This window comes from Syzygium oleosum, unplaced genomic scaffold, assembly GCF_021117445.2.
Source record: "Syzygium oleosum isolate NSW1041296 unplaced genomic scaffold, Sole_v2.1 Sole_v2.13, whole genome shotgun sequence".
Classification (NCBI taxonomy): domain Eukaryota; kingdom Viridiplantae; phylum Streptophyta; class Magnoliopsida; order Myrtales; family Myrtaceae; genus Syzygium; species Syzygium oleosum.
Window position 1 is genome coordinate 1,790,779 of NW_026607497.1, and position 25,357 is coordinate 1,816,135.

At 41.1% G+C, this 25,357-nt stretch overlaps 3 protein-coding genes across 5 annotated transcripts; 2 read left to right on the forward strand and 1 right to left on the reverse strand.

Annotated features, from left to right (window-relative positions):
* The first annotated feature begins 17 nt into the window (after nucleotides 1–17).
* On the forward strand, nucleotides 18–3,366 carry LOC115681251 (malate dehydrogenase, mitochondrial). Its single transcript, XM_030605128.2, has 7 exons — nucleotides 18–391; nucleotides 897–1,070; nucleotides 1,427–1,595; nucleotides 1,736–1,797; nucleotides 1,920–2,041; nucleotides 2,156–2,273; nucleotides 3,052–3,366. Exons 1-7 carry the CDS (start codon nucleotides 125–127, stop codon nucleotides 3,190–3,192), a joined length of 1,053 nt encoding a protein of 350 aa, XP_030460988.1. The 5' UTR covers nucleotides 18–124; the 3' UTR covers nucleotides 3,193–3,366.
* Nucleotides 3,367–4,317: 951 nt separating this feature from the next.
* On the forward strand, nucleotides 4,318–7,706 carry LOC115681249 (transcription factor GTE4-like). 3 transcript variants are annotated; one of them, XR_008817753.1, is made up of 6 exons: nucleotides 4,318–6,218; nucleotides 6,311–6,356; nucleotides 6,461–6,580; nucleotides 6,669–6,739; nucleotides 6,841–6,952; nucleotides 7,506–7,706. XR_008817753.1 is itself a non-coding variant. In XM_030605123.2 (5 exons), the coding sequence occupies exons 1-4, from the start codon at nucleotides 4,671–4,673 to the stop codon at nucleotides 6,695–6,697; spliced, it is 1,743 nt and encodes a 580-aa protein (XP_030460983.1). In that variant the 5' UTR covers nucleotides 4,318–4,670; the 3' UTR covers nucleotides 6,698–6,739; nucleotides 7,506–7,706. The 3 variants fall into 3 exon arrangements, 2 of the variants coding, with proteins under 2 accessions (XP_030460983.1, XP_030460982.1); XM_030605123.2 differs by lacking the exon at nucleotides 6,841–6,952; XM_030605122.2 differs by lacking the exon at nucleotides 7,506–7,706 and having other exon boundaries at nucleotides 6,841–7,199.
* A 6,254-nt stretch (nucleotides 7,707–13,960) lies between these two features.
* LOC115681248 (ATP-dependent zinc metalloprotease FTSH, chloroplastic) lies at nucleotides 13,961–17,253 on the reverse strand. The gene is made up of 5 exons (XM_030605120.2): nucleotides 15,707–17,253; nucleotides 15,142–15,388; nucleotides 14,867–15,050; nucleotides 14,488–14,659; nucleotides 13,961–14,372 (listed from the first exon to the last, which is right to left on the reverse strand). The coding sequence occupies exons 1-5, from the start codon at nucleotides 17,003–17,005 to the stop codon at nucleotides 14,151–14,153; spliced, it is 2,124 nt and encodes a 707-aa protein (XP_030460980.1). The 5' UTR covers nucleotides 17,006–17,253; the 3' UTR covers nucleotides 13,961–14,150.
* Between the last annotated feature and the right edge of the window lie 8,104 nt (nucleotides 17,254–25,357).

Sequence of the window (25,357 nt, forward strand, 5' to 3'; positions counted from 1 at the left end):
TTGTTCTTCCTCGAGACCAACCATAAATATTGGCGGACAGACGCCAAGTAGAGTCGGACTCCTCGAGACTCGCACGCATCTCTCTCTAGAAGAAGAAGAAGAAGCAGCAGCAGCAGCAGCAGCAATGAGGACCGCCGTGTTGAGATCTCTCCGATCGTCGGCGGCGGCGGCGAGGCCGGCCCCCGCGAATTCGCACCTCCTCCGCCGCGGATTCAGCTCGGAATCCGTGCCGGAGCGCAAGGTTGCCGTGCTCGGGGCCGCCGGCGGGATCGGTCAGCCGCTCTCGCTCCTCATGAAGATCAACCCTCTCGTCTCCAAGCTCGCTCTGTACGATATCGCCGGCACTCCCGGTGTCGCCGCCGACGTCAGCCACATCAACACTAGATCTGAGGTACTCGAATTTTTTTTTTATTTTTTTTGCCTCCTCCCTCGTTTTAGATCCTCTCTCGCTCCCGAATTTCGTGTTTACTCCTTCAGAAATCTCCGTCTCGACTTGTGTTTTCCGATACACGAATTGTTGAGTAGCTTTACGAGTATGAGTGCCGTTAGGACTTCGGAGCTTGTCGATCGGTGTCGGTCAATAAGAAGATGTGGAATTCACCTGAGGCCGCACTAACATGTGTAGTTGGCCTCTCAAATTTTTCTTCTTTGTGGATCGCTTCGAATGGAAGTCTTTAATGCAACAGTTAGTAGGAGTCTTTGATTGTTTGATACTCTGTCGTCAGACTCATCCCAATCGTAGGACAATTCTAAGGGCGATTCTACTAATGACGAGCGTGTCTACTGGGACTTGTTTGTGTCAAAGTGACCACATACCAGTTTCATGTTGAATGCTATCCGCTGTCATTTCCTCAACTGTTGTTGTAAGTTTTATTGATGATGTTGCCTCCTTGTAGGTTGCTGGTTATGCGGGTGAAGATCAGCTAGGACAAGCTCTTGAGGGAGCAGATCTGGTTATCATTCCGGCTGGTGTGCCAAGAAAGCCTGGAATGACTCGTGACGATCTCTTTAACATTAATGCTGGCATCGTCAAGTCTCTTTGCACTGCTATTGCAAAATACTGCCCCAGTGTGAGTATAATCAAATTCTTGCTGGAATGAATAGATAAAAGTGAAATCTTCTACCTCTGTCCCGCTCTCAATTCAGTTCGCCTCTGTGGGAATCGCATATAGTAGATAATAGCATGTAGATTATAGCTGGTTATTGTGCATCTTGTGGGAACTTGTTTCTGATAGCAGGTCCCTGTTTAACCATGGCACAACTGAGTCTCCCTTATGATATTGCTCACTTCCCTATTTCTTGAATCTGAAATTCAGAATGCTCATTACTCCAAAATAGGCCAGAGATATTTTGACATGCATGGTTACCATCTTGTTGTGCATCTGATTCGAGTATCTGACTAGAAGGAAATTACTCATTCGATCAGGCAATTGTGAATATGATTAGCAATCCCGTGAACTCAACAGTTCCAATTGCTGCTGAGGTATTCAAAAAGGCTGGAACATATGATGAGAGGAAATTATTTGGGGTAACAACCCTTGATGTTGTGAGGGCCAAGACTTTCTATGCTGGAAAAGCTAATGTACCAGTCGCAGGTACTTATATGTATCTATAGAACTTGATTCTTTTTTTCTATTCCATATCATCATATTTGACCTTTAGTTTCTTACTATTGGAGAGAGTACTTGTCCATGTTTTGTCCTTTAATTATCGTTGTCTGCTGCCTTTTTCACAGGGGTGAATGTACCCGTTGTTGGAGGTCATGCTGGCATAACTATCCTCCCGCTATTTTCACAAGTTTGTCCCTCTTATCTTGAAAGTCAAATAAATCATCACGGATATCATATTCACATAACCTAGCAAGATCTTTCTCTGTAAACTCTTTTTGGCATAGGGTTCAATTAACTTGTATTTAACAGGCCTCTCCACAAGTCAATTTACCAGAAGATGTTATCAAGGCACTTACCAAAAGGACCCAGGATGGAGGAACTGAAGTAGTGGAAGCAAAGGCTGGAAAGGGTTCTGCCACACTGTCTATGGCGTAAGTCTTTCCTTTTATATCACTTCTTGACAACACTGGTTTCACTGTAAAAGCCAACCAAACCTGTTTGTAAAGTTCTTCATGTTTCGCTAACATGTCCCTTTATGATTGTAGCTATGCTGGAGCAGTATTTGCTGATGCTTGCTTAGAGGGACTCAATGGAGTTCCCGACATCGTACAGTGTTCATTCGTGCAATCTAGCATTACGGAACTGCCCTTCTTTGCTTCTAAGGTTGACTCATCTTAACGTCGTTAATTCTCTAGATAGGTCTAACTATACTAATGTAAATGATGGATCTGCTGTCTGTTTTTGGTTTAGTCCCCGTCCCTTTTCTATTGTTTGGTGTTTTGATGTTTATAGTTTGTTATTTTGGTTGGCTAGCCTTGTTACGTTGATAGGATGATATATGTTATGCATTCATAGCTGGCATAGATACATATTCACCAGCATACACCTTGTGGTTAAGATAGTATTAGTTTCCTTGTCATGCCTCCCGTGCTAGTTTGAGTTATTTGTCATTAGAAAATGAGGTGTTGGAGTGACGCTGCGTGACTGGGATCTCTGGATGGATGTGAGGAGATAGTTTTGGTTGCCATAGTCCTTAATTGTATTAGAACCTCGCATTCCTGTAAACACCAATCATGCATCTTTGTTTTGTAACCATCCTACAATATGTGCAGGTTCTGCATCTTTGTTGGTTTTGTAAGTGGAAATCACTTTCTCAATATGTATTGTGTCATTCCTGATTGCTTGAGGATGAAAATTTGTGGACCAAGACTTCATATTACTTTTAAAATCATGTGGACTACGTTAATTTTCAGCCCAAAGATGTCACTGTACATGTGCAAGCGTGCTTACACAACCCTTGTTTCCTTTTCAGTTTTTTTTTTTGGTCGGATTTCCTCTTCAGTTCACGTGCATTAACTTCTGCCTCTTCTATCATCTGTTTAGTGGTTTTCATGGAAAGATCACCGGAACCAACAATTGCGACATATTTGTGTGTGTGCAGGTGATTCTTGGAAAGAATGGAGTGGAGAAAGTTTTGGATTTGGGTCCTCTCTCTGACTACGAGCAAGAAGGCTTGGAAAAGCTGAAACCCGAGCTCAAAGCATCAATTGAGAAGGGAATCAAGTTCGCGAACGAAAATTAAATTAACCAAATCATTAGCTGATCAAACCAACCAATGTTTCTAGAAACCTGTTGGAATTTTGCTCCGTTTCTCATTGTTGAGTATGTTGCAGTTTACACCGGCTTGTGCTATTTCCGATCTGAGTAGGAGTTACAAAGACGGTATGTGTTGAATAAATTTTACAGGAGCAGCCTAGATAGACCTCAATGTATTTTGAGGGGAGTATTTTTCAACTGTGATTTGAAGAGCGAGGAATGACATCGCATTTATCACTTTCCCGTGATGTCGAATATCTTACCGTAAAGACTTTCCACTTATGGATAATGACTTTGTCTATGAATTGACATTGCAAACTATGGAATCTCGGTTATTATAGACAAATGACAGCTTCTAAAAGAGCTCTCGATCTCGATCACTTGCCTTGTTTCGACCATCATTTTGAGAAAACGCTTGGCTGCTTGCTATAGATGATAGTGGTCCTTTCCGGGTCTTGGCTCGTCACATGAGCCTTATGAGATAGGAAACTGTCAACTTCGTTTAGATCACCCCATCTTTTGCTACCTTTTTCAGTAAGGGATAATTAAACAAATGGTCAATGAACTTTTAATTTATTCAATATAATTCCTGAACTTTAGTCTGATGTATAATATCATCTTTGAATTTTTAATTTATTTAATATGATATCTGAATTTTTTGTACATGTTCAACTTAGTACCTAGACTATCTGAAAATATTCAATATTGTCCATGAACTTGAATTAACAAAAAGACAACATTGAATATTTTCATATAGTCTAGGGACTAAATTGAATATGTACAAAAAATTTAGGGACCGCATTAACCAAACTAAAAGTTCCGGAACGACGATGTATATTGAGCTAAAATTCGAGGACTACATTGAACAAATTAAAAATTTAATGACGATACTATACGTTGGGCTAAAGTTCATGAACTATTTGTATCATTTTCCCTTTCAGCAAGTATATGTAAATTTCGAAGTCCTTAAAGATTGTCAAAGCTTGTACCACGTAAATGGGCCGAAACCAAAATGGGCCCAATAATAAGTCAGCTCATGCGGAAGCCCAAGCCCAAGAAGTTGAAAGTGCTAATCTTTCCACTAACCTCGTTTCCTATCGTCTCTCCGGACACGAGAACTCCAGTTTTAGTCGGTGTCGCGTACGAGTCTGTCTGCTTACCGATTTATGATTTTCGGTCTGCTCATCGAAATCTAGGGTTTGGCATAGGGACAGAGAAAGCCCCAATCCGAAATTCTTTCTGCCCTTTTCCTTCTCTCCTTTGTCTTTTTCCTTCCATCAGTTCACACCCTTGTACGGAAGCCAAATTCCAGTAAACCCTAAAAAAGCCCTAGGGTTTATAGCTAATCCTCATTCGCCCCTGTTGGATTCTTGGTTTTTCCGAATAGATTGGGGATCCCTCGGAAAAACCACGTTTTTGAGGGAGGCACTTTTCGTTGGGTTTTTATGAGTGCAGACTGTGTCGATGGCTTCGGAGCTGATGGGAGATGAGGACTCGAGGGAGAAGCAGCGAAAGAGGGCAGACGGCAACAAAGTCTACTCCCGCAAGAGACCCGGCACTCAGTCCTCGCAGACCCGGGCTGTGGCGACGGAGAACAGGAACTCGTTGATCCCGCAGGCGGGCTCTCAATCTGAGGATGCGGTGGCGTCCGATGATTCGTCGAGCCGGAGTTTGGAGCGGGCGAGCTTGTCGAAGGTGCGTGAATTAGCAAACGGTAGCTCGACGCCCGGTTACGCTTTGTTTGGTCGTAGCGTTCGGATTAGTGTTGATTCAAGATCGAAACTTGAGATTAGGGAGCTTAAGAGAAAGCTAATGAGAGAGCTTGATCAAGTTAAGAACTTGCTGAAGAGACTTGAAGCTAAGGAGATCCAAGTTAACGGTTATTTGGCGAGCGATGGTGTTGGTAAGGCCGGGACCTTAATGCGTGTAAACTCCGAAGTGGGTTCTGTGGGCGTACCAGTTTCGCGACCCTTTCAAGGTCACGGTGTTTCCATGGCTGATAGCAATAATGGTGTTGGTAGTGAGATTCTAGGGAAAGATAGAAGAAACACTAAGGTGAATCAGCTTCATCCGCATTCAGAATCGGTCGCTCGTAAGGACAAGGTCCGACCACAGGAGAGTAACAAGAAGATGAAAAAATCAAACGGAACGATTGATGATAGGGGCCCGAGTTTTGGGCTGGATAAGCATTCCGGTCAATTGTTTAAGAGTTGTGACAGTTTGTTGTCTGGATTAATGAAGCACAAATATGGGTGGGTTTTTAATACGCCGGTGGATCCTAAAAAGCTTGGGTTGCATGACTACTTCACCATCATTAAGCATCCAATGGATTTGGGTACTGTGAAGTCTAGGTTGAATAAGAACTGGTACAAGTCACCCACAGAGTTTGCAGAGGATGTGAGATTAACATTTCATAATGCGATGCTGTACAATCCTAAAGGTCAGGATGTTCACTTCATGGCTGAGACGTTGCTGAAGATATTCGAAGATGGGTGGAAGGTCATAGAGAAGGAGAATAATCTTGATCATAGACACGATATGAGTTTGCCAACACATAATTCCAAAAAGGCTCCTGCTCCTGCTCTCGTAGCTCCGCCAGCATCGTCAGTATGTCCTGATGCGAAAACGTTGGATAAATCAGAGTCTAGGGCATTGCCAGTGGATTCTAGGACTAAGTCTGCCATTTCCGGACATCCAGGTAAGAAGCCAGTTCCCAAGAATCCTGAAGCCCAGGGTTTTCACAAGAGGGATATGACATATGAGGAGAAGCAAAGGCTTAGTGAAGACCTCCAAACTTTGCCATCAGAAAAGTTGGAGGATGTTGTTCAGATAATAAAGAAGAGGAATCCTCATCTATTTCAACAGGAGGATGAGATTGAAGTCGATATTGACAGTGTTGATTCTGACACTCTTTGGGAGCTTGATAACTTTGTGCATAATCATAAAAAAGGCCTCACCAAGAACAACAGGAAGGGCGAGGTTCCTCAAGCTGGAAATGATGTGGCAGAGATGGTAGAATTACAACCTTTTCGATTTTGATTTCCTCCCCTCTCTTTCTCAAAGTTTTGTTGGTGCTGATCAGGTATTGATTTCATCTAATGCAGGATGAGGTCCTAGTCATTGAGGAGGCACCAACAGAGAACATGGCAGGTGACAACTACGGAATGTTGAAAAAGGAATACTTATGATTCACATTTTAGATGCTGCCTTTGATATTCACGTGCACTATTTTTTTCGATGACTGTTGGATGTAGGCGCAGCTGAAAAAAATGCAGTCGCATCTTCACCACCTCTATTAGAAAAGCAAGGTGCTAACTCGAGTGAATCAAGTAGTTCAAGCGGTTCAAGTAGTGACTCTGGATCTTCTTCAAGTGGTAATAATCCAGCTTCCCTGTCTATCCACCAGCCAGTCTTTCATCTAGGGCTTGAATGTTGATTGATTTCCTGATGTTGCTTGTGCAGATTCTGACAGTGATAGGTCCTCTTCGTAATATCAGCTACTTGTGACATGTATTCGATTTAGTTTAATCAAGGTAGGCACAATCTTTGGTCTTGTCTAGTTATTAAATTACATCATTTTGTTGCTCTCTGCATTATGATCATGCGACCATTGCTCATACACATTTTTTGGCAGTTTCCTTGTGCATAGTTCATATAACCACAGAATGATTCTTGTTGCCCTTGGGAGATGCGGCTGTGGCTTTTGCACTGTTATCTCTTAGAGCTGAGCTGACTTCATACTGGAAGTAGGAAGCAATCTACATCGATGAATTGTTATCAGAGATCATAGTTCTATTAGTGGTGCAAAGCGTGGTTTACAAAATTGGTTTAAACGGGTATCTAATAAGCGGAACGTATTCAAGGAACCCAGTAAGATTTTGTCATAACAATTTTTTTGAGCGAGTCTTTAACCCCCGTTATTATTCCTCAGTAGAAGGGATCAAATTGGATGATCATTTCTTTTCTCAATTTCAATGATGATGATTGCACTCTTGAGTGCCTCCCTATTTGAGCTGGTATCTTGAAGTTAGCATGCTTTTATCAGTTCGGATGCTGTTTCTTTTTCCTCTTTAAACACGACTTGTACTACCATCCTAGAATTTACATTCAGAATGGTGCCTGATTTTCACCTGAGCTACGTGATTTCTCAGTGGCATCACTCCGTCCTCAGGCATCTATTTTATTCTCGGTTTCTTTTACCTCACCTTCTTGCTCATGGAATTTTTAAACGTTCTCGGCAAATCCATTTATCTTAATCTCAGATCAATTTGTAATCCGATTTGGTGTGGAATGTGGCAGGTTACAAAGAAACCTCAGGTGAAGTTCTCCGAGTTCGTACCTCCTGAATTGCTACTTTTGGGTGTCATTTCCTTGCCATGAGAGGCCTTCTTTTTGTCCCTGTGGTTTCACGTATGTAAATACTTTGCTAGTCCTTGGGAGTTGGGAGGTGGCCGTGTTCGAAACATCATTAACTCATAATGCCATGAAAAACATTCTTTCTGACTCTTGTCTTAAACAATGTTACTTGTGCTGGATTTTTCCTTCAAATCTGGAAAGACAAGCTAGCCAAGCTTGAATTTTTACATATTTGTAAATGATGAACAACACTGGTCTTGTTGTCGGTGTTGGGTTGGGTTGGGCTGTCGGAGGTGGCCAACACTGGTTCTTTGTCGTCGGTGTCTCCATCGTCTGAGTTTTTTCCTTTGCTTTTTTCCAGAGATTTTCTCTTTTTTTTTTTTTTATATTTCGTCTACATTCAAATAGAGCCTATTTTTATACAAGTTTCATTTTTCATTTTTCTCCTCATTTTCTATTTCATTCAATCTAATCAAAGATATTCTTATTTTTTCATGTAATTGTAAATGGTGCCTTTTATATTTCATAGTCTATCCAATCATGTAGTGGACTTATATTATTCCTTTTCACTTTGATTTTATATTATTAATAGTCATTAAAATATTTGAAATCATATCCAACCATAACTAATTTTGCTTTGATATGATTCTATTTGTGGTTTATAATTAACTAATCCTCGCCTCATTAACATGGTGTGCCTAGAATAACCCGTTTCCGGCTAATTCCATGTTGTAATTTTTTATATGCACAAAATAGTATTTTGTAAATACCGCATGCAATATTATAAGATGGTAATCACGTAGCATAAAAATTGGACAGAGCAATTCTTTGATTGAGAAAAGGTAATGGTTGTATTAACATGAACTGCAAAGTAAAATATAATTTTTTTTCCCGTGGCATCCGCAGGGTGTTTTGGAGTGACTCTTAAATGTGGAGTATTTTGTGATTTTGTTGAAATTATGTAAGTAATATCTCAATTTTGGCCTGGAAATAAGTCAAATGAAACACCGGCTTAATATATATTTTTCTAAATGCCTTCAACTAGACTAAAGGCTTGGGTTCGGTCGGTTTGGTTTTGATATGAAATATTTCTAAGTTATTTTGTTATGGTATAACGATTGGGAAGTGTTTTGATTGGTAAATCGGTTTATGCACTTTTCAAAATCGCTCCTCTCATTGACCTTAACTAAACTACTTAGCTCATGACCGAATCAAACCAGAGAACTTTCAACTGAAAAATTATGGTGTAGATACAGCGGACAATCATATCAACGCATGCATTTAATCGAGCAAGAAAGATTCGAGAAGCCAAATCGACGGCGCATCTTCACCCTAAACAAGTATTTTATTCTCCAAGGGAAAAAGACAGATTCTCCTGAAAACATAATCTCAATCTTTCAAGTGTGAATAGACTGGAAATAGAGGTGATCAATCTATTCCCTGGCCTCACAAGAAAAAAGGCAACATGTCAACCTTCTATAATACTCTTCGATTGCCATTCCCCCTTCAAGTCTTAAAGTCACAAGTTCGCAATCGTTTGCCGGTCATTGCTAGTGATGTTGAGGATCCGGCCCTCCCGGCGCGGCTCTGTCGAGGTCCGCTCCGTCGAGGTCCGCTCCCACCATCATTCTCCTTGGAACATTACCCGACTTCGGAATGCCGTACCCTAAGTTCCGCAAGATGATTTTGCTGTTGATCCTCCTTGGCACATCCGAGAATCCATTACAAATCAGTTTCGTATCCGAACTCACCATGACCAACAGAATGAGGGACAAAATCAGTATATGAGCCTTAGCGGAATGAGCCATGGTAGTTTTGAAAAAGCTGAGGATGGTAATAAGCGTAAGATGAAGACAGAGTCCTTATATATACGCAGGCAAATTGCCACTCTCGGTCAAGAAGCACGGTGCACTGAGAAGACAGAAAATATTGGAACATCGTATAGGTGGATAACTTTGACCAAAGAGGACATTTTATCTTCTTTCCAAGAACGGATTTTTTTTTCTTATCTTGTCCTGTTTTCTTGAGTCATCCATTACCTTTATGCTCCCAAATTGCATTCTGTATTGTTCAAGTCCTTATTGGATAGCTCATCTCGATCAATCAATATAGTTTAATCTGCCCAATTTCTCATTTTTGCAGCAAATTTTGGAGCTTTCCTCTCGCAAGCCATCGAAATCATGATGGCCTGATTCTCCGATTTGCATTATGACAGATCGAATCGACTCAATGACGGCCCGGTTGTGAGTGCACTGGTCCATGGACAATGATTCGAGCAAATATTTCTGCTATCTATGGCTCACGAAACTTTCTTGAACTGGGAAAATAGCCAATGTCCAAATGGGTTGCCTGTGCAACTTTACCAACTCTGTCCTTTTCCATGAATGTGACCCTGCGGACTACCTAGTCGTTTCTTGCTATGAACTGCTCAAAATCTGCCAACTTCTTCAGTGAAACGAGGGAAGCACTAGAGTGTAGATCAAAGATTTTGCAAGAAAGGAGAGTCGAAAGATCATCACTTCGGGTGGCCAACTCGCAGTGAAAGATTGACCTCTTTGGCAAAGAACAAATTGGATTTGGCAAAGTAAATGCTATTAATCATTCTCAGCACTCAAAAAGGGCAACGACGAAATCTAGGACTAGGAGGCTTATACTGTCCAAATGCCTAGTCTTTCTAGCGTTTTCAGATCTTATCCACAAGTTCGATTGAAAAAGGAAATGGATAACTACGCAGTCAGATGACATGATCCCATGTCAACCAATGCCCGGTGACTTCAACCCCATTTCCTAAATACTCCTCGTTTATTCAAAGTAGGATAAGAAACGTGTGAAATCTTCCTTTTTCTGGGTACATCAGTTTTTACTTCATTCATAGGTAGTTTTTTTCTTCCCACCCATAGGCAGTTTGAGTACTCTCGATGTTGTATATGTGTGATTTCTATGTAATTTCAGGTCGTGGGATATATATTTTCGCTATCTTATAAGATAGGATCATTCTATGTTTGACTCGATATAGACCGATGCTGGGGATAGACAACACTACAATTCCAGAATCTATTGAAAGATGCGAGTTCTCCGCGTTTAATTTGATCTTGCTTGACAAGAGGGTGCTATCAGTATTACCTATTCCAGTAGTAAAGAGCAAAAAGCGAAAACCGAAAACTTGCATGCCTCTTCAGCATAATCAAAGGTCTTGGCTCTGTTTAGATTGTTCAATAGAGTCATCCTTGCACTAGTAGCCGCACGAACTCGAAGTCTTGATTTGGACGTCTGTGTGTCAGAGTATATCATGGGCCACTCAGGAGGAATAGTGGGTCACAGTCCGTCCTTGCCCAAGAAGAACACCAGAGAATAACACCACACTATCGGACAAATTCAACTGAATGCAAGCTCCGCGAATACTGACACTATACAGTCATCTTTTCAAAATGCCCCAGCTTTTGTCAAGAGCTGAATATGAAACCAGAAGTATAAGCGTTCAAGTCCATTATCAATGCTTTCTCTGATTCAGGAGGAATCTTTGTACAAATTCAAAACAATTAGTTCCAGGACATTTCTAGGAATCCATGTCAGAAAGTGCTTTTCTTTTTCAATGGGAAAAATGGGGATACGTGTCTCTTTTTCATTGTTTTTCGAAAAAAGCATTTCATGTGTTGCTGATTACTTAACTAGTCTGCCTACAACACCCAATAATGATAAGTTGGCTGAAGAAGGACGAACAAAACTCCCGGCTTGCACATTCTGAATTGTCCTAGTGGAGCACTTGATGAATAAACTATATGTCGATTTCCAAAGTCCTAGCAAGAAATAACACAAAATGGAATGGCAAAGAAACTAGTTCTCCTATTCTGCAAACTTTGGCATCTGAATACATTCAAGAACAGGAATTAAACGTTACTCTAGAGTTGAAGATCATGACTTGCATGAATTAAAGCAAAAACCAGCTTATTTCGCTCCATTTTGCCGCTGACAGTCTTCTCAGCTGGAGCTTCATATCATATGATTAGTGGTGATGCGGATTGGGTCCTCCTGGACTAAGCCGCTTGGACTCGAAACGCCTCCCCATTGCTTCTTGTCTCCGTAAGTTAGCGCTCAACACCTCTCTTGCAGTCTCCATCAGTTTCCCCTTTCTGTTCCTAGAGAGAAACATGAGACCACAAGACTCGGAACCTGAAATGGAAAGCAGAAGCATGATGAAGCAGAAACAGAACCGTAACGGAGCCATTGCATTGTCAAGTCTTGAGTCTACTTGGTGGAAAAGACCGATCTGACATGTAAGATTAAATAGCTGATGCCTAGAAAGTATATGGTCGCGTTGCTTAGATAGAGGGAAGCTCGGTAACGACTTATACAGAGCTTCGCTGCAATCCTTTTCTCGTTATTAAATTTATGAGGAGCCAAGTTGGTATAGAAATAAAAAGCATGCAACTTTAGTAAGTGCATATTCATTTCAAGCAAGAAAACCCAGTAAAGCACTGCACAAGGATCAAGTACTTTGTGGCTTCATTCTGTATGCTCGTCCTCTCATCTGTAACTAACGCTTTCCAACTGCAAGGTCATTAGAGATCGATGCAGATTGCGTCTGCTTAGTAATTACTAATAAACAACAACGTGGCTGATTTCGGCCGCTTATCCTATTAAACATGCTTAATTTGTCCTATTTTCAAATTGATAAGGAAGAGATGTGATTGTATTGTTACAACACGCATTTGATTTAATTAGTTTGAGGTCAAAGAAGAACTACTGATATCGATGACTACTTTCTTGGTTTTTTGCTTTCTATGTTGCACACTCATCTTTATTCTCTGCTGCGTCTGGCATGAAAAACCAGCTTTATGAGCCCTCGGCGTGGGAATCAGTCATGACTAAACTAAACACCTGAAGAATTAGCCTGTTTACCAATGTTGGGGTTCCTTGAAGGGGACGAAATCAATTCATTGGCGACTTTAAAAAGTTTCTTCCTAATTTGAGATGGCTTTCTTGGGGTGATTGCCCATTGGATTTTTTCGTGATGAATCTCCACCCGGTGAATTTAGTCGTTAACCAACTCCCCGGCAGCAACTGCTCGTTAACGAAATCCAATCCTATTGCCCCTCACCGTTCTGTCCCAACCGTTTGTCAGAAGAATGCTAAATTATCCCCAGATATACAAAAGTGTCTTTGGTATGTCTTGGGAATTTCCTTTGTCTTGCAAATGCAAGTACCTATACAACTGTGCACGGTCACCAGATCTCGGCCTCGTGCATCTATTGGCACTGGAGATTTTATTCAGCCTGTCCATGGAAAAATCAAAACTTTTTCGAAAGTTTTCCCGTGTGGTATGGGAAGGTCACACTTAAGTGCAGCATATTCAAATCCATTCCATTGCACTTCCCTCTGCAATGAAGTTCCCGAGCTTGCCATCTTCTTGTATTTCTTCTGAAGCTATTATCTGCGGCTTTCTAGACTCGTGGAACTGATCAGCACTTGAATGGTTAACTCGAATACGACCTTAGCATGTGGTAATGCACGGGCTAGTTAACTTCGAGAAAAAAACACTTCATACTTACCCACACCACAGGGCCATCCTCCTCAGCTCTCCACAGGACCCACAACCTAAATATCAAATTTCAGTAAGTTCTGCTGACATTAATTCAATCTTCATCAGATGAAGCATAAAAACACCGCCACATCCAAAAGGAAGAGAGCATATCTTCACGACACATGTGACAATAATACAAATCACTCGATTTCAATGTACTTCTGCATTGCGAAATAATCCTTGCCAGAGCAAAAATCAACATGCAAGTCTCATCAAACTACCGACACATGCAAGAGATAAGACAAGGAGATGAATACGGATTACAAACATGACTAGAAAACATGGAGATGAAGAATCAAATCAGAGACCGGGAGATTTGTGCGGCACTTCATTACTCATGACGGCACACAATGCTTTTGCCGGTGAGGCAAGTGCCATCACTTCGGGCAATGCATAGTGTATCTTTTTCACGCGGTGCTCTCACCATTCTCATGGCCTCCTCTCTCTCTCTCTCTCTCTCTCTCTCTCTCTCTCTCTCTCTCTCTCTCTCTCTCCACACTGCATAGTGAATGTAAATACCTGATAGAGAAGACCATTTCAAGTTCATGTCTCTACCACATTTTCAAGGCCATGGAGATCTTCTCAGCAGATTCTGTGGGAAAATGTGGAGCTATGTGCACATGCCAAAGAATTATCGCATTCTTGACAAATATCGAACAGATTCTAATCATAGAGCCTCGCAATGTCCCTCGATTTGGAGATTTGTTTTTCAAGAAAGGGTGAAGGACCATGTGAACAAATAACATGCATTCTTATTGCATGCTTTTAGCTATGCTGAAATAATAAAGCTTGCAGAGGGCAGTCTTCGTGGTGCTCATGCTTCAAAAGACGGGATAATCAGATCTCATTCAATAGTATACAATGTAATATAGGAGAGAGATGCTTTTCTGAATACTATTGTTTCCAATTTATGTCAGAAGAATTGATAAAGTGGTCATCAATGTGTACAAGGTATAAGGAACTTACTGTAAATCCTGATTTTTTTCTCCAAACTACTATAAACAAAATTACGAAACATACAGCTCAGCTTTTCCATCAATGAATAGGCTCATGAACTCTTCCCCGTCGACAGTTTCTTTCTCTATAAGGAGTTGAGCAAGCTTGTGGAGAATGTCAACGTGGGTGGTAATGATCTGTGTCGCTCTTTTATATGCCCTGTCTACCAATTCCCTCACCTCCGCATCTACCACATCTGCAGTTGCCATCGAATAATCTTTCTGGGTTGACATCTGCATATTAAATATTATAGGTCTCAGCACGATTCAGGTGGGTTAAAGTCTAATTGTTCATAATTGATAACTATGTAAGCACCGAAAATGAAATTGCTTCAAAGAGCATGCACACCTGCTGACCCAAGAAGGGATTTCCACCAGGTCCACCAATGGCTACTTGCCCAATCTTTTTGCTAAAGCCAAACCTCTCAACCATCTGCCTCGCCACCCGAGAAACTTGCATAAAGTCGTTGGAAGCTCCCGTTGTAACATTCTCGGTTCCAAATATCACCTCCTCAGCAACCCTGCATAATAGAATTGCGAACCAGTCATCAAAATTGGCAACTCAGCAAAGAAAGACCAGATTGCTCAATCTCCTTGTATTTCCTCACATCGCCAAAGCATACCACAGATCTTCACTACGGTAACATAATATCCTTTCCAGCGGTAAGAGTCTTAATCAGGCCCATTCATTTATCGGTTAATCATGAGGTCAAGTATTTAGAGCTAACCTTCCACCGAGTGCAACAGCCATCTGATTTTCGAGGTAGCTTCTACTGTATAACCCAGACTCAAGTCTCTCTTCACTTGGAGCAAAAAAGGTAAGACCTCCGGCTTGGCCACGGGGTATGATGGATATCTTGGCCACAGGGTCATATTCAGGCATCAGCGCACCAACTAAAGCATGCCCAGCCTCTGCAAAATTGTCATCATACCATCAACAGCCATAACTACATTATAGTGGACGGACTAAACTGGTAACAGAAAAGGTTGTTGCCATGTATACCATGATAAGCAACCAACTTCTTCTTTTCATCTGAGACGACAGCATTTTTCTTTTCTGGTCCGGCTATGATTCTCTCCAGAGCATCGGATATCTCATCTTTGCTGATTTCTTTGAGGTCACGCCTAGCTGCAAGAATGGCTGCTTCATTCATCAGATTCTGCAAATCAGCCCCGGTGAAACCCGGAGTTCTCCTCGCAATCTTTTCAAAGTCGACATCCTTTGCAAGTGCCTTTCCTCGAGAATGCACCTGCCATGAAGGGGTGCTCAATCAGGAAAATGGTTGATAGTAAACTGAGTTCAGTTCCACACTAAGGTTCAAAAGGTGCTTGGTAGAAGTTTATAGCCGATTCACCTAAATTATTCAACTTTTGCACTTCAACTACACTACTAAAGCAAAATGAACAGTCAACGCTATTCATGTTACTCAAAGCCATTAAACCTCACTTACTTCAAAATTCATATCACCACCTTCAGGTCCTGAAAATACTTAGTAGTAGCTATAACAACATTTGATATGGCATCTCATATAGACGTGCCAACTACATAAACCAGCAATATAGCAAACCTGAAGGATCTTCACTCTTCCAGCGACATCAGGCCTGTCCACCATAACCTGCCGATCAAACCTCCCAGGTCTCAACAGAGCTGAATCAAGAACATCTGGCCTGTTTGTAGCTGCCAGTACTATGACACCTGAATTCCCCGAAAAACCATCCATCTCAGTCAATAGCTGATTGATAGTTTGCTCTCTCTCATCATTCCCTCCTCCAAGACCAGCTCCTCTCTGCCTCCCCACCGCATCAATCTCATCAATAAACACAATGCAAGGCGCTTTTGACTTTGCCTTCTCAAACAAGTCCCTAACTCTCGAAGCACCGACACCCACAAACAACTCCACAAACTCAGATGCTGCACACGAGAAGAATGGCACGCCGGCCTCACCGGCCACCGCCCTTGCCAAAAGGGTCTTCCCAGTCCCGGGAGGGCCGACAAGAAGACAACCTTTGGGGATTTTAGCCCCCAAAGCTGTGTACTTATCAGGGTTTTTCAAGAAATCAACCACTTCTTGCAATTCCAATTTGGCTTGATCAGCCCCGGCTACATCAGCAAACGTAACACCAGTCTCCGGCACTTCCTGGAACTTGGACTTGGATCTCCCGAAATCCATTGGGCCGCCGAGCCCGCCCGGCCCGCCCGGACCGCCCTGAGCTCGGCGGAACAGGAAGAACAGTCCAGCAAAAGCAAGGAAAGGAAAGATCAAATTCCCAATAAAGGCAAACAACCCATTACCTGAATCTCCCTCGGACACCGTAATGTCAACCCCATTCATCGCCAAGATGTCGATGAGGTCCGGATCGTTGGGAACAATCACGCTCGCTCGTCGGCCGTCGACTGCGGTGAGCTGGAGGGCAGAGCCGTCCTTGCTAAACCTCACCCTCTCCACTTTTCCCTTCTTCACCGCGTTCAAGAACTCGCTGTACCGCCATTGACTTCCCTCAGGGAGGTCGGACGAAGCAGACGCCTGAGGTTTCGGTGCCGTCAGAAGCAGGTTCTGCGCGAACGGCGACCCATCAGAGGGACTCGGCTTCGTGGGCTGCGCTTGGATTACCGGCGGGGGAGTTGGCAGATCGACAGCTCCGGCCTGCGGGACTATCGAAGAAGTAAAGAGAAGTGCTGCCAGAGCCGCCTTGGATGGCGCGGACTTCAAGTGCTCGAAACTGGGCACGTTCTTATTCAAGACGGATTGAGTAGCGCAGAACTTTCTTCTGAAGATTCGCGAGTGGATTTTAGGAGTTGGAGGAGAGAGCAAGACTCTGTCGCCATAGAAATTCGAAGAAAGCAATGGATTTGAAGTCACGGACATGGTTCTTGCACTTGGGTTTTGCTCTGGGAGATACCCGGTTCGTTCAGCGAGTGTTCGCTTACTTATCCACACGCTAAAGACACAGATGGAGAGAGAGAGAGAGGAGAGGATGAGGAATTGGTGCGAAAGATGAAGAATGAATGAAGCGTGGAGGATGATGAAGCTTCTTGAGACTGCTTTGAGCTGATCTTTCTCTGGTGGCGGAGAGAGGTTTTTCGTTTGGACTTCGATTTGGGAAGATGATACGAGGAGTTTTAAGGATGATTCGTATCAATGCAAGCCATGATTTTGGTCGTTGGATGGTCTGGTGCCTACGTGTTCGATGTTTGGTCCTGTCATTTTTGGGTTCGGATGGGAAAATGCTTAAAAAAATTACGTTCACAAAAAATATCGATTTTATGGGCATTACTTCCGATTAAATTCACAATCTCTGTTGGACCCAAAATATCTCACTCTCTCAGTCGCGTTGCACGCTGTTGATAAAATATTTTGTTAGTTTATTTATGGGTAAATGACATAATCAGTCCCTTAATTTAGGTTCAGTATGTAATGTGATCTCCAAATTTTAAATTTATTTAATTTGACCCTTGAATTTTAGCTCGATTTGCAATGTCATCCTTAAATTTTTAATTTGTTTAATGTGGTCCATGAACTTTGGGTACGTGTTCAATTTGGTCCACGAACTGTATGAAAATATTTAATATTGTCATTTCATAATTTCGATATTTTCAAATTCAGGGACAACATTGAATATTTTATTACAGTATGTGTTCAATATGTTCAAATTGACAACATTGAATATTTTCATATAGTTCAGGAACCAAATCGAATATGTACCAAAAGTCCAAGGATCACATTGCACATTAAACTAAAATTCAGGGATCATGTTGAACAAATTTAAAGTTGCAGGAGCACATTATACATTGAGCCAAAGTTTAGGGATCATTTGTGTCAATATCCCTTTATTTATATATTAAAGGCAGCTTAATTCAAAAAAAAAAAATACCAACTTTACTTTGAGTGACAATCCTAACTCGAACTTTTTTATCTCATAAAAAATCGCCAATTTTCACCTAATTCCCAAATCTGGCATCAACAATTTGAAGATTTCACATTATGGAGCTTATATTTGGGACTCGAGTAAAAGTTAGTGCTTTTTATTGAAACAAAAAAAATTCAAACCAAACTTGTCACTCAAGATAAAATTGATTCTTTTTTTTTGGAATTGGACCTATTAAAAGCACTAAAAATAGGATAATTGTTCAATCGACTATCAACATAAAAAAAAAATTGAATGAGCAACATACGCATTTACAATTTGTTTTGTAATCGAATTTTTTTGCGTGTCAACAATCCAATCAGTGAGGACGTGAATCATTCATTACAACGCCGCAGAAATAACCGTATTTCTTCACGACGTGAAGGAAAAAAAATAAAATACATGTTCCCGTTCTTAAAGGGACTAGGTATTCAATTCCTTCGATTTTAAGATAATATGCCATTAATTTCATGTTTTTAACCAGTGCTTAGAGATAGCATATGTATATGAAACGTAAACATTGCATCGTGTTCGATTATCAATATTAAACATTACGAATATTTATGACAAGACGATTTTGAGTGCTGTTCGGATGATCCAATTGACTCCCGAAGATGTTGAAATTGCTAATGGGCCTGGATCGTAGATGATGTGGACTGGGCATGGACGTGTCATTTACCCGAATTTTTCAAGAGCCCAAAACACAGCATCAACCGGCCCATCACCTGGCCCAATTCATCTTGGATCCTATGAAAATCAAGCCTTCGCATGTTTTCGATGTATCATGTCAAATTAAGAAAAAAAAAGGCTGACCCACCTCACATACCCCCGCACCAGTTCAAAGTGATATGACGGAGTAGTAAACTTTATGTTGTCTGAATCAACTAGTTTAGGATATAGAGTTTAGGTTTCTGGTCCAATTGATTATAGGCTCCTCTATACTCTGCAAATAGTATTGATTATCACTGATTTTGTGCATTGGATCAGGTGGATAATTTCGTCACATGCCAGCTCAAAAGAGAGATGGGCTTATCCCAATTGATGCATCGTCAACTAAACATAGTTAAAGCCCATATTCAGTGGTTTGGAGGAGTGGATCTATTTCACAAGAAAACTTGTTGTATTTACTAGAGTGATGACTACGACCTATTGTTACTAGAAGAAAAGCTAATGGTGCATTTATTTTACTTAAAACTTCATGATAAAGGAAAATATTTTCCATGAAAATTAATTTCAATGAAAATTGTTAGTTTTTCATTTCTTTAGTGATCTAGGGAAAGTGATTTCCTTCTTACTATAAGGGGAAGTCATTTTCTTCCAATCTCAACTTCTTGTTTTCTATTCATGGAAAACATTTATTGTTGATCCATTAATTTTCCATCATCCAAATACACAAAGAAGTCTTCTGACCCAAAAAAAAAACTAGAAAGTCGGAAAACAATTTCTCAAAAAACGGCTTTTTTTCCAAACAAACAAACCTTAAAATGTTAATAGGGGTTGGAGCATGGGAAAGCTAATTATCCATAAGAGAGCTCATTCATTGGCACCTTGTACATATGAAGCAATTAATGGGATGTTACTTGTCGGACTCTCCTAGAATAATGCATTTCTAATCAATCATGTCCTAAAGGTCGTAATACAATGATTGGTTTGCTTTAGCAACTGTTGTATTATGTTATGTGGGGTGTCGGATTAAGTCAGCAAACTGGGATTATATCAAGAGATAAGCGCCTCCTTGAAAATGACCTTTTTCCTAATGTTAAGTTGCCGGTTTTGATAGCGGAATTCAATTGTTCGAGTCCCATGCTATTTTCTTGTACATTACAGAGCTGGTAGACAAGCGAAAAGTATCGCTTGCGAGTGCGGTAACATTATCAACCGATTTCTTGGAAATATTCCGTTCAGGACGAAATCAGGACGCAATATCGGGATCAATATTACCAAAAACCACCCTTTCGAGAGAGAGAGAGAATCTTTTCAAAGTACGTAAAAACGAAACCCTAAGACATGCCTTTTTATAGCAGCAAAGTCAATACATGGGTCCTATTTTTCCAGCACATGAACGGCTCGACGGTTGAGAAGTTATTGTATGATCAATCAAATATTAGGAAAGTTCATGCTTTGATCTTTTCTCTTTCATTTAACAGAGAGAGAGAGAGAACCAGAAAAAACCCTAAAGACCCACCGTCCAAGAAGATGCCACCCCAACCCCACTCGACACTCATCAGTAGGACCCTCCCGCTATTCAATCAATTCCTCTATCATCATGGGCATTCATATTGCATATGCTTGTCCCTCCTCTCCTCTTTTCTTTCGTTTAAATGGTTCATTGTTATTACTTGGTTTTCATCGAAAATAGATGCATATCTCTCTCTCTCTCTCTCTCTCTGTCGAGCGTGAAAACTGACAGCACCTAGAAAAGAAACGTCCATGTATGACAACAAAACCAAGACAAAATGGCATTGACGCGAAGAATTCAGAGTGTATCGCAAGCCACGCCCGAGGCCAAATTTCCAGCGATTCAAATTGACAAAGACGGGCATTGATTGCGCCATCGCCATCGCGCTCGCGCGTGAAGCCCTTCGGGTGGGTCAAGTCATGCACGGACATGCATGCAAGATGTAAAAGCATAAATGCCCAGAGAACAGCTGGATATACCTATGTGTATACCTGTACCCACGCAAGGATATAGAAATATAGTAGTTTCCCATGCTACAAACAAAAAACATATAAAAGGGCAAAGGATTTTTTCTTTTTCATGATCTTCATAATTGCCAGAAACATTATCGTTCGGAATGAACATTATGGAGGAGAAAACTTTTCGCTCAAAAAAAAAAAAAAAGAGGGTAACGAGAAATCTTAATCAAACTATACCAAGATTTTTCTGTTTGTAATTAATATTTTGGTTTTGGTCCGGTAAACTTTGAATTCGACAAATTCGACTTGATTTGGTCTTATGAATTGTCTCGGACTTCACTGGTAAACCTAGAGTTTTCAGGATTATACGTTAATTTCTTTATATATCATGTGTCATGTCCATGCACATAAGAAGACCTACTTCGGTTAACGTTTCATTCTTATAGATGTAGATCTTATGAATTGTTTTGTTTTGTTGTTCTCCCAAATTGGACTCCGAATCTATTCTACCGTCCAGAATTTCTCCCCGTTCATGACAGCTAGGCTCACTACAACACGTTAAATTCACTGGATACAAAAGGGTACTTCAAAGACCACAATTTAGACGGTTGAAGTTGATACTAAACTAAATAGAAACCAAATAAAGTCCGACTAGGGTTTAGCTTTATCGGTTTGGTTCGAAATTTTCTCGAAATCGACGAGGATAGTTGGATTTTATATGAAAGCCTCCACAAAAGTGAAGCCATGGAACCTAATTGAAGACAAGACCATGTTGGTGTGGGGTAGAAACTGACGTGCTAGAAAATAATGAAGGGCAAAGAAAAGTTGGGGTTTAATGCTTTTGAAAAGCTAGCCAAGAAGAAGAGAAGCGAGGGCCGCTCATCTCGTCCTCTTGTTGCTGCTCTTGGCTCTTTCACGACTGTTCTCTCTTTGCTTTGCCTTTGCTTTTTTGGTCCGTACCCACAAATCCCATTGGATCACGAGCCCCTGCAGTTGCAGAATTATTTTTAGATGAGCAAAGAAAAGGACATGAACAATATCTTTCTGCAATTTTCTTGTCAATGTTCATCATTCGACAGAGTAAGAATCACCTTCTTCTTCGTGGTCGTATCGTACTGACTTGCTGGAGACTGATTACTGATTATCTAATCAACCTTTGCGTATGGCATTGCTGATCATCTGTGACAGCTAGCTGGACTTATCTCATTAACATAAGCAAACCCCTAGAAACTTCAGCACAGAGGCTTAGCTATATCTTCGCCAGCATTCCAGCGGGAACTTTCTTGAGAACTAATTCCCAAGTTCCTATTATAATGCTAACAGGTATACAAACGAAAGAAGTTCCATCTTTCTAATCGCAGATATATGCTTGTCCGAGTTTCGACACATATCTCGTCAACTATAGTAAAACCTAGTACAGCAACAAAAAAAAATAGTATACATATCAATAGGAGGAGAATATAAGAAATTGAAGTGGAAGAGACGCAAAAACAAGATCACTCTCTTGGTCTGGAATCTAATGATAATCACTCACCTGCCACACACATTTATCTCTTTGATCAGCCAATTGATTATTTACCACCCCCCACCAAGGAAAACAAAAGCATTCGATATTTAAGGATATCTACTGAAAAAACATCCTTGAATTCGTGCTATTGATAATTGAATTGCATTCATTTCCAGTTGTTTGATCTCTGGCACACCCATTTATGTTACCTTGGGGTCTACAGGACTCATCAGTGATGCTAGCTGCGCAAGGCCACAAGCACTGTACCTTTGCCTTAAATACTCCAGACATTGCCTTAATTAAGAGACGAGAGGATTAGCAGAATAACATGGAGCTCCTTATAAACATAAGGAGAAGGGAAAAAGGCCACGTGGCATATGGCTTTGGTTATTGGCATTTGGTGGGACGAGAATGGAAAAAAAAAAGAAAAAAAGATCGACGGTCCATACAATGGGTCAATCCATACGGTTGATTATGTCAACCCGACAACGGGATACGTATAAATAATATTTGAGATGATATTGATCAATATAATCTACGAATCATTGCAATAACTTCAGAAAGCATCTTACAAAAGGGTATAGAACCACCTAGAGCAGCGTTCGCCGATGTCTAGGCAGTGTCGCCATCACCACAGCGACCATTCCAAGCCCCCATCCCACACGACGCAGCCGCTACCCTCTCTGTTTTGGTCTCCCCGATCCTTGCTGCTACTTTTTTTTTTTTCTTTTCTCTTGAAATTTACTTATATCTGAATTTTCCTAAGTATTTATTTTGTTTTATATATTTTCTTAAAGTGTGTGAAAAAATTCGCATAGGATGTCACGTCGACATCTAACAGCCACATCAACTTTGCGTTTGCATATTTAAGGGAGGAACCAACTCGAACAAAAATGTGTGTAGTTTATGAACCCAGCTGCACAATCGAAAAGTTAAGGGATTCAATTGTCCAGTTTGCAATAATTCGAAGATCTCCGATGCTTTTATCTCTTTATGTATTGGTCACTAAAGTTTTATCGGGACATAAGTTCTATTACGCTTAATTTAATATTTAATTATATTAACAAGTTAGTTTATAATTTCTTATATGTTTTACAATTATGCTTTGATTGAAAGTCATCGAATGTGAGAGGCTAATTTTAACAGCAGGGGAATGAAATTCGTCTTTTCCCCGTACTTTTTAAAATTACACTTGCAGACACAGGACATCGTGAGGGTTAATATCACAAGTACACAATCATTTCTGTTATATTTCGTCGGTCCGCCCATGATGTGTGTGTCCAAGAGACACCATTTGCTCTAATAAGAGGTGTGTCTGAGAGACACCTTTTGAAGAGGTGCAAGGAGAGTTTCTTAATGGAAGTTAAGATAACTTCTTCGGTAGATGAACAATATACAAAAGAAATTCAGAACTCTCTCTCGACACATTAGGATTCCGTATCTACTTTGAGAAGACAATCGACATTAACGCTGTGAAACAAGAATATTTTCCTTGTGATTGTATTCGGACCAACGTGTAGTAGATTCGTTCATCATTTGCTGGTGATTTAACGTACGATCCTGGAAATTGTGTTTGGAGTGCATCGAACAAGTTAGTCGATTCTCCCAACACTCGCTTCCAACATTGGTATCAGAGCCTCGGTTATGATCTCTGCCTTGTTTTCCCGTTGATTTTTTTTTTTTCCGCTTGCTGTTTGATATGGAGATCATGATGATGAACTTCATACTGTTTGCATGTTGATTGCTCGGGAATTGCAAAATGAACCGACAAACATGAATTTAAACGAAAAGCGGGTTTGAAGGTTACGGGCGGCCGTTCTGTTCGGATGATTTTCGGAAAATTAGTTACGGTGAAAATTATTTTTTATTATATATAATTGAAGAACTCGTCGAGACGAGCAAAACGGTGGGTCGAACGCAGCCGGAAGACGCCGGACGCGCCCACACGCGTGGCCAGAAGCCGAGGCGCGTGGGAGCCACGCACCCAAAGCGCTGGCACAGCCAGCGCGTGAAGGCCACGCGCGCGTCGCCAACCGGCGCGTGCTGACGTCAGCTTGCCGGCCGGCGACCTGACCCGACCGGGAAGATGACCCGACCACACCCCGACCTGAAGACCCGACCCGTACGGTGACCCGACCCGTGACCGGTCAACCGGTCGGACCGGCCAACGGTCGAGCCGGTTGGACCGGTCGGACCGGTAAACGGTCAAACCGGTTAGACCGGTCGGACCGGCTTCAAAAGCCCGAATTGGGCAGGCGCGTGAGTCACACGCGCCGCGCACTTAAGTGGCGCGTGTGGGTGCGTGGAAGCTCCGATCGGGCTGTGGTTGCTACCGTTGTGTTCGTATTGAAATTCTCTACATTGTGGTATATTTATTTTATGTTTTTGAACCTTTTAAAGGTATGAAAATGCATATGGAACCCTAAATACGTGTATTTTTGGGGTATTATTGCATTTTTACTTGTATTTCCCTATGGTTTTGGAAATACAGAAGCTGGCTAACATGTAAATGACCACATAAATATTATGTAGAGCATGATTCATTGATGGCATGTTTATATGGTTTGACGTGCTTGCAATTTCCTAATTTTGAGCGTATTAAAACAATGGCTGGAGATCCTTACGTTATGAATTCCGCTGTTGATTAATATTTGTTGCATGAATGTTCTATTTGTTGATTTACATCATGCCATGCTATATGATTGCTAGAAAGGATGTGATTATTTGTTTAGATATTTTTTGTGAATTATCTAGTCTAGTGGGAGTTCGTAGGTTGGTAGAATTAGAAGAAATTCTCACCTAGAACTTAAAATTTGCACAAATTAAACAAGTTAATGGTAGTAGAACAATCATACGCCGAAGCTGATTGGGAACGTCGTGAACTTTCGTTTTGGTGTCTTTTGTTGAATTATAATTAATTTAGTTTGTCTTTGCTGCAAATTAAAATATGTGTGTTTATGTAGAAAATGTGCTAGTATTGATTCTGCGTTTATTATGTCAATGTGTAGTAGACAGTGATTATGGCTTCGGCATCCAAGACCATTGTGGCTGACCTCAATAAGGGTGAGAAGCTGAACGGTGACAATTATGATATTTGGCACCGAAAAGTTCAATATATCCTTGAGGAACAAGAGGTTTTGGAAACCCTCAACCATACCATGGATGAACC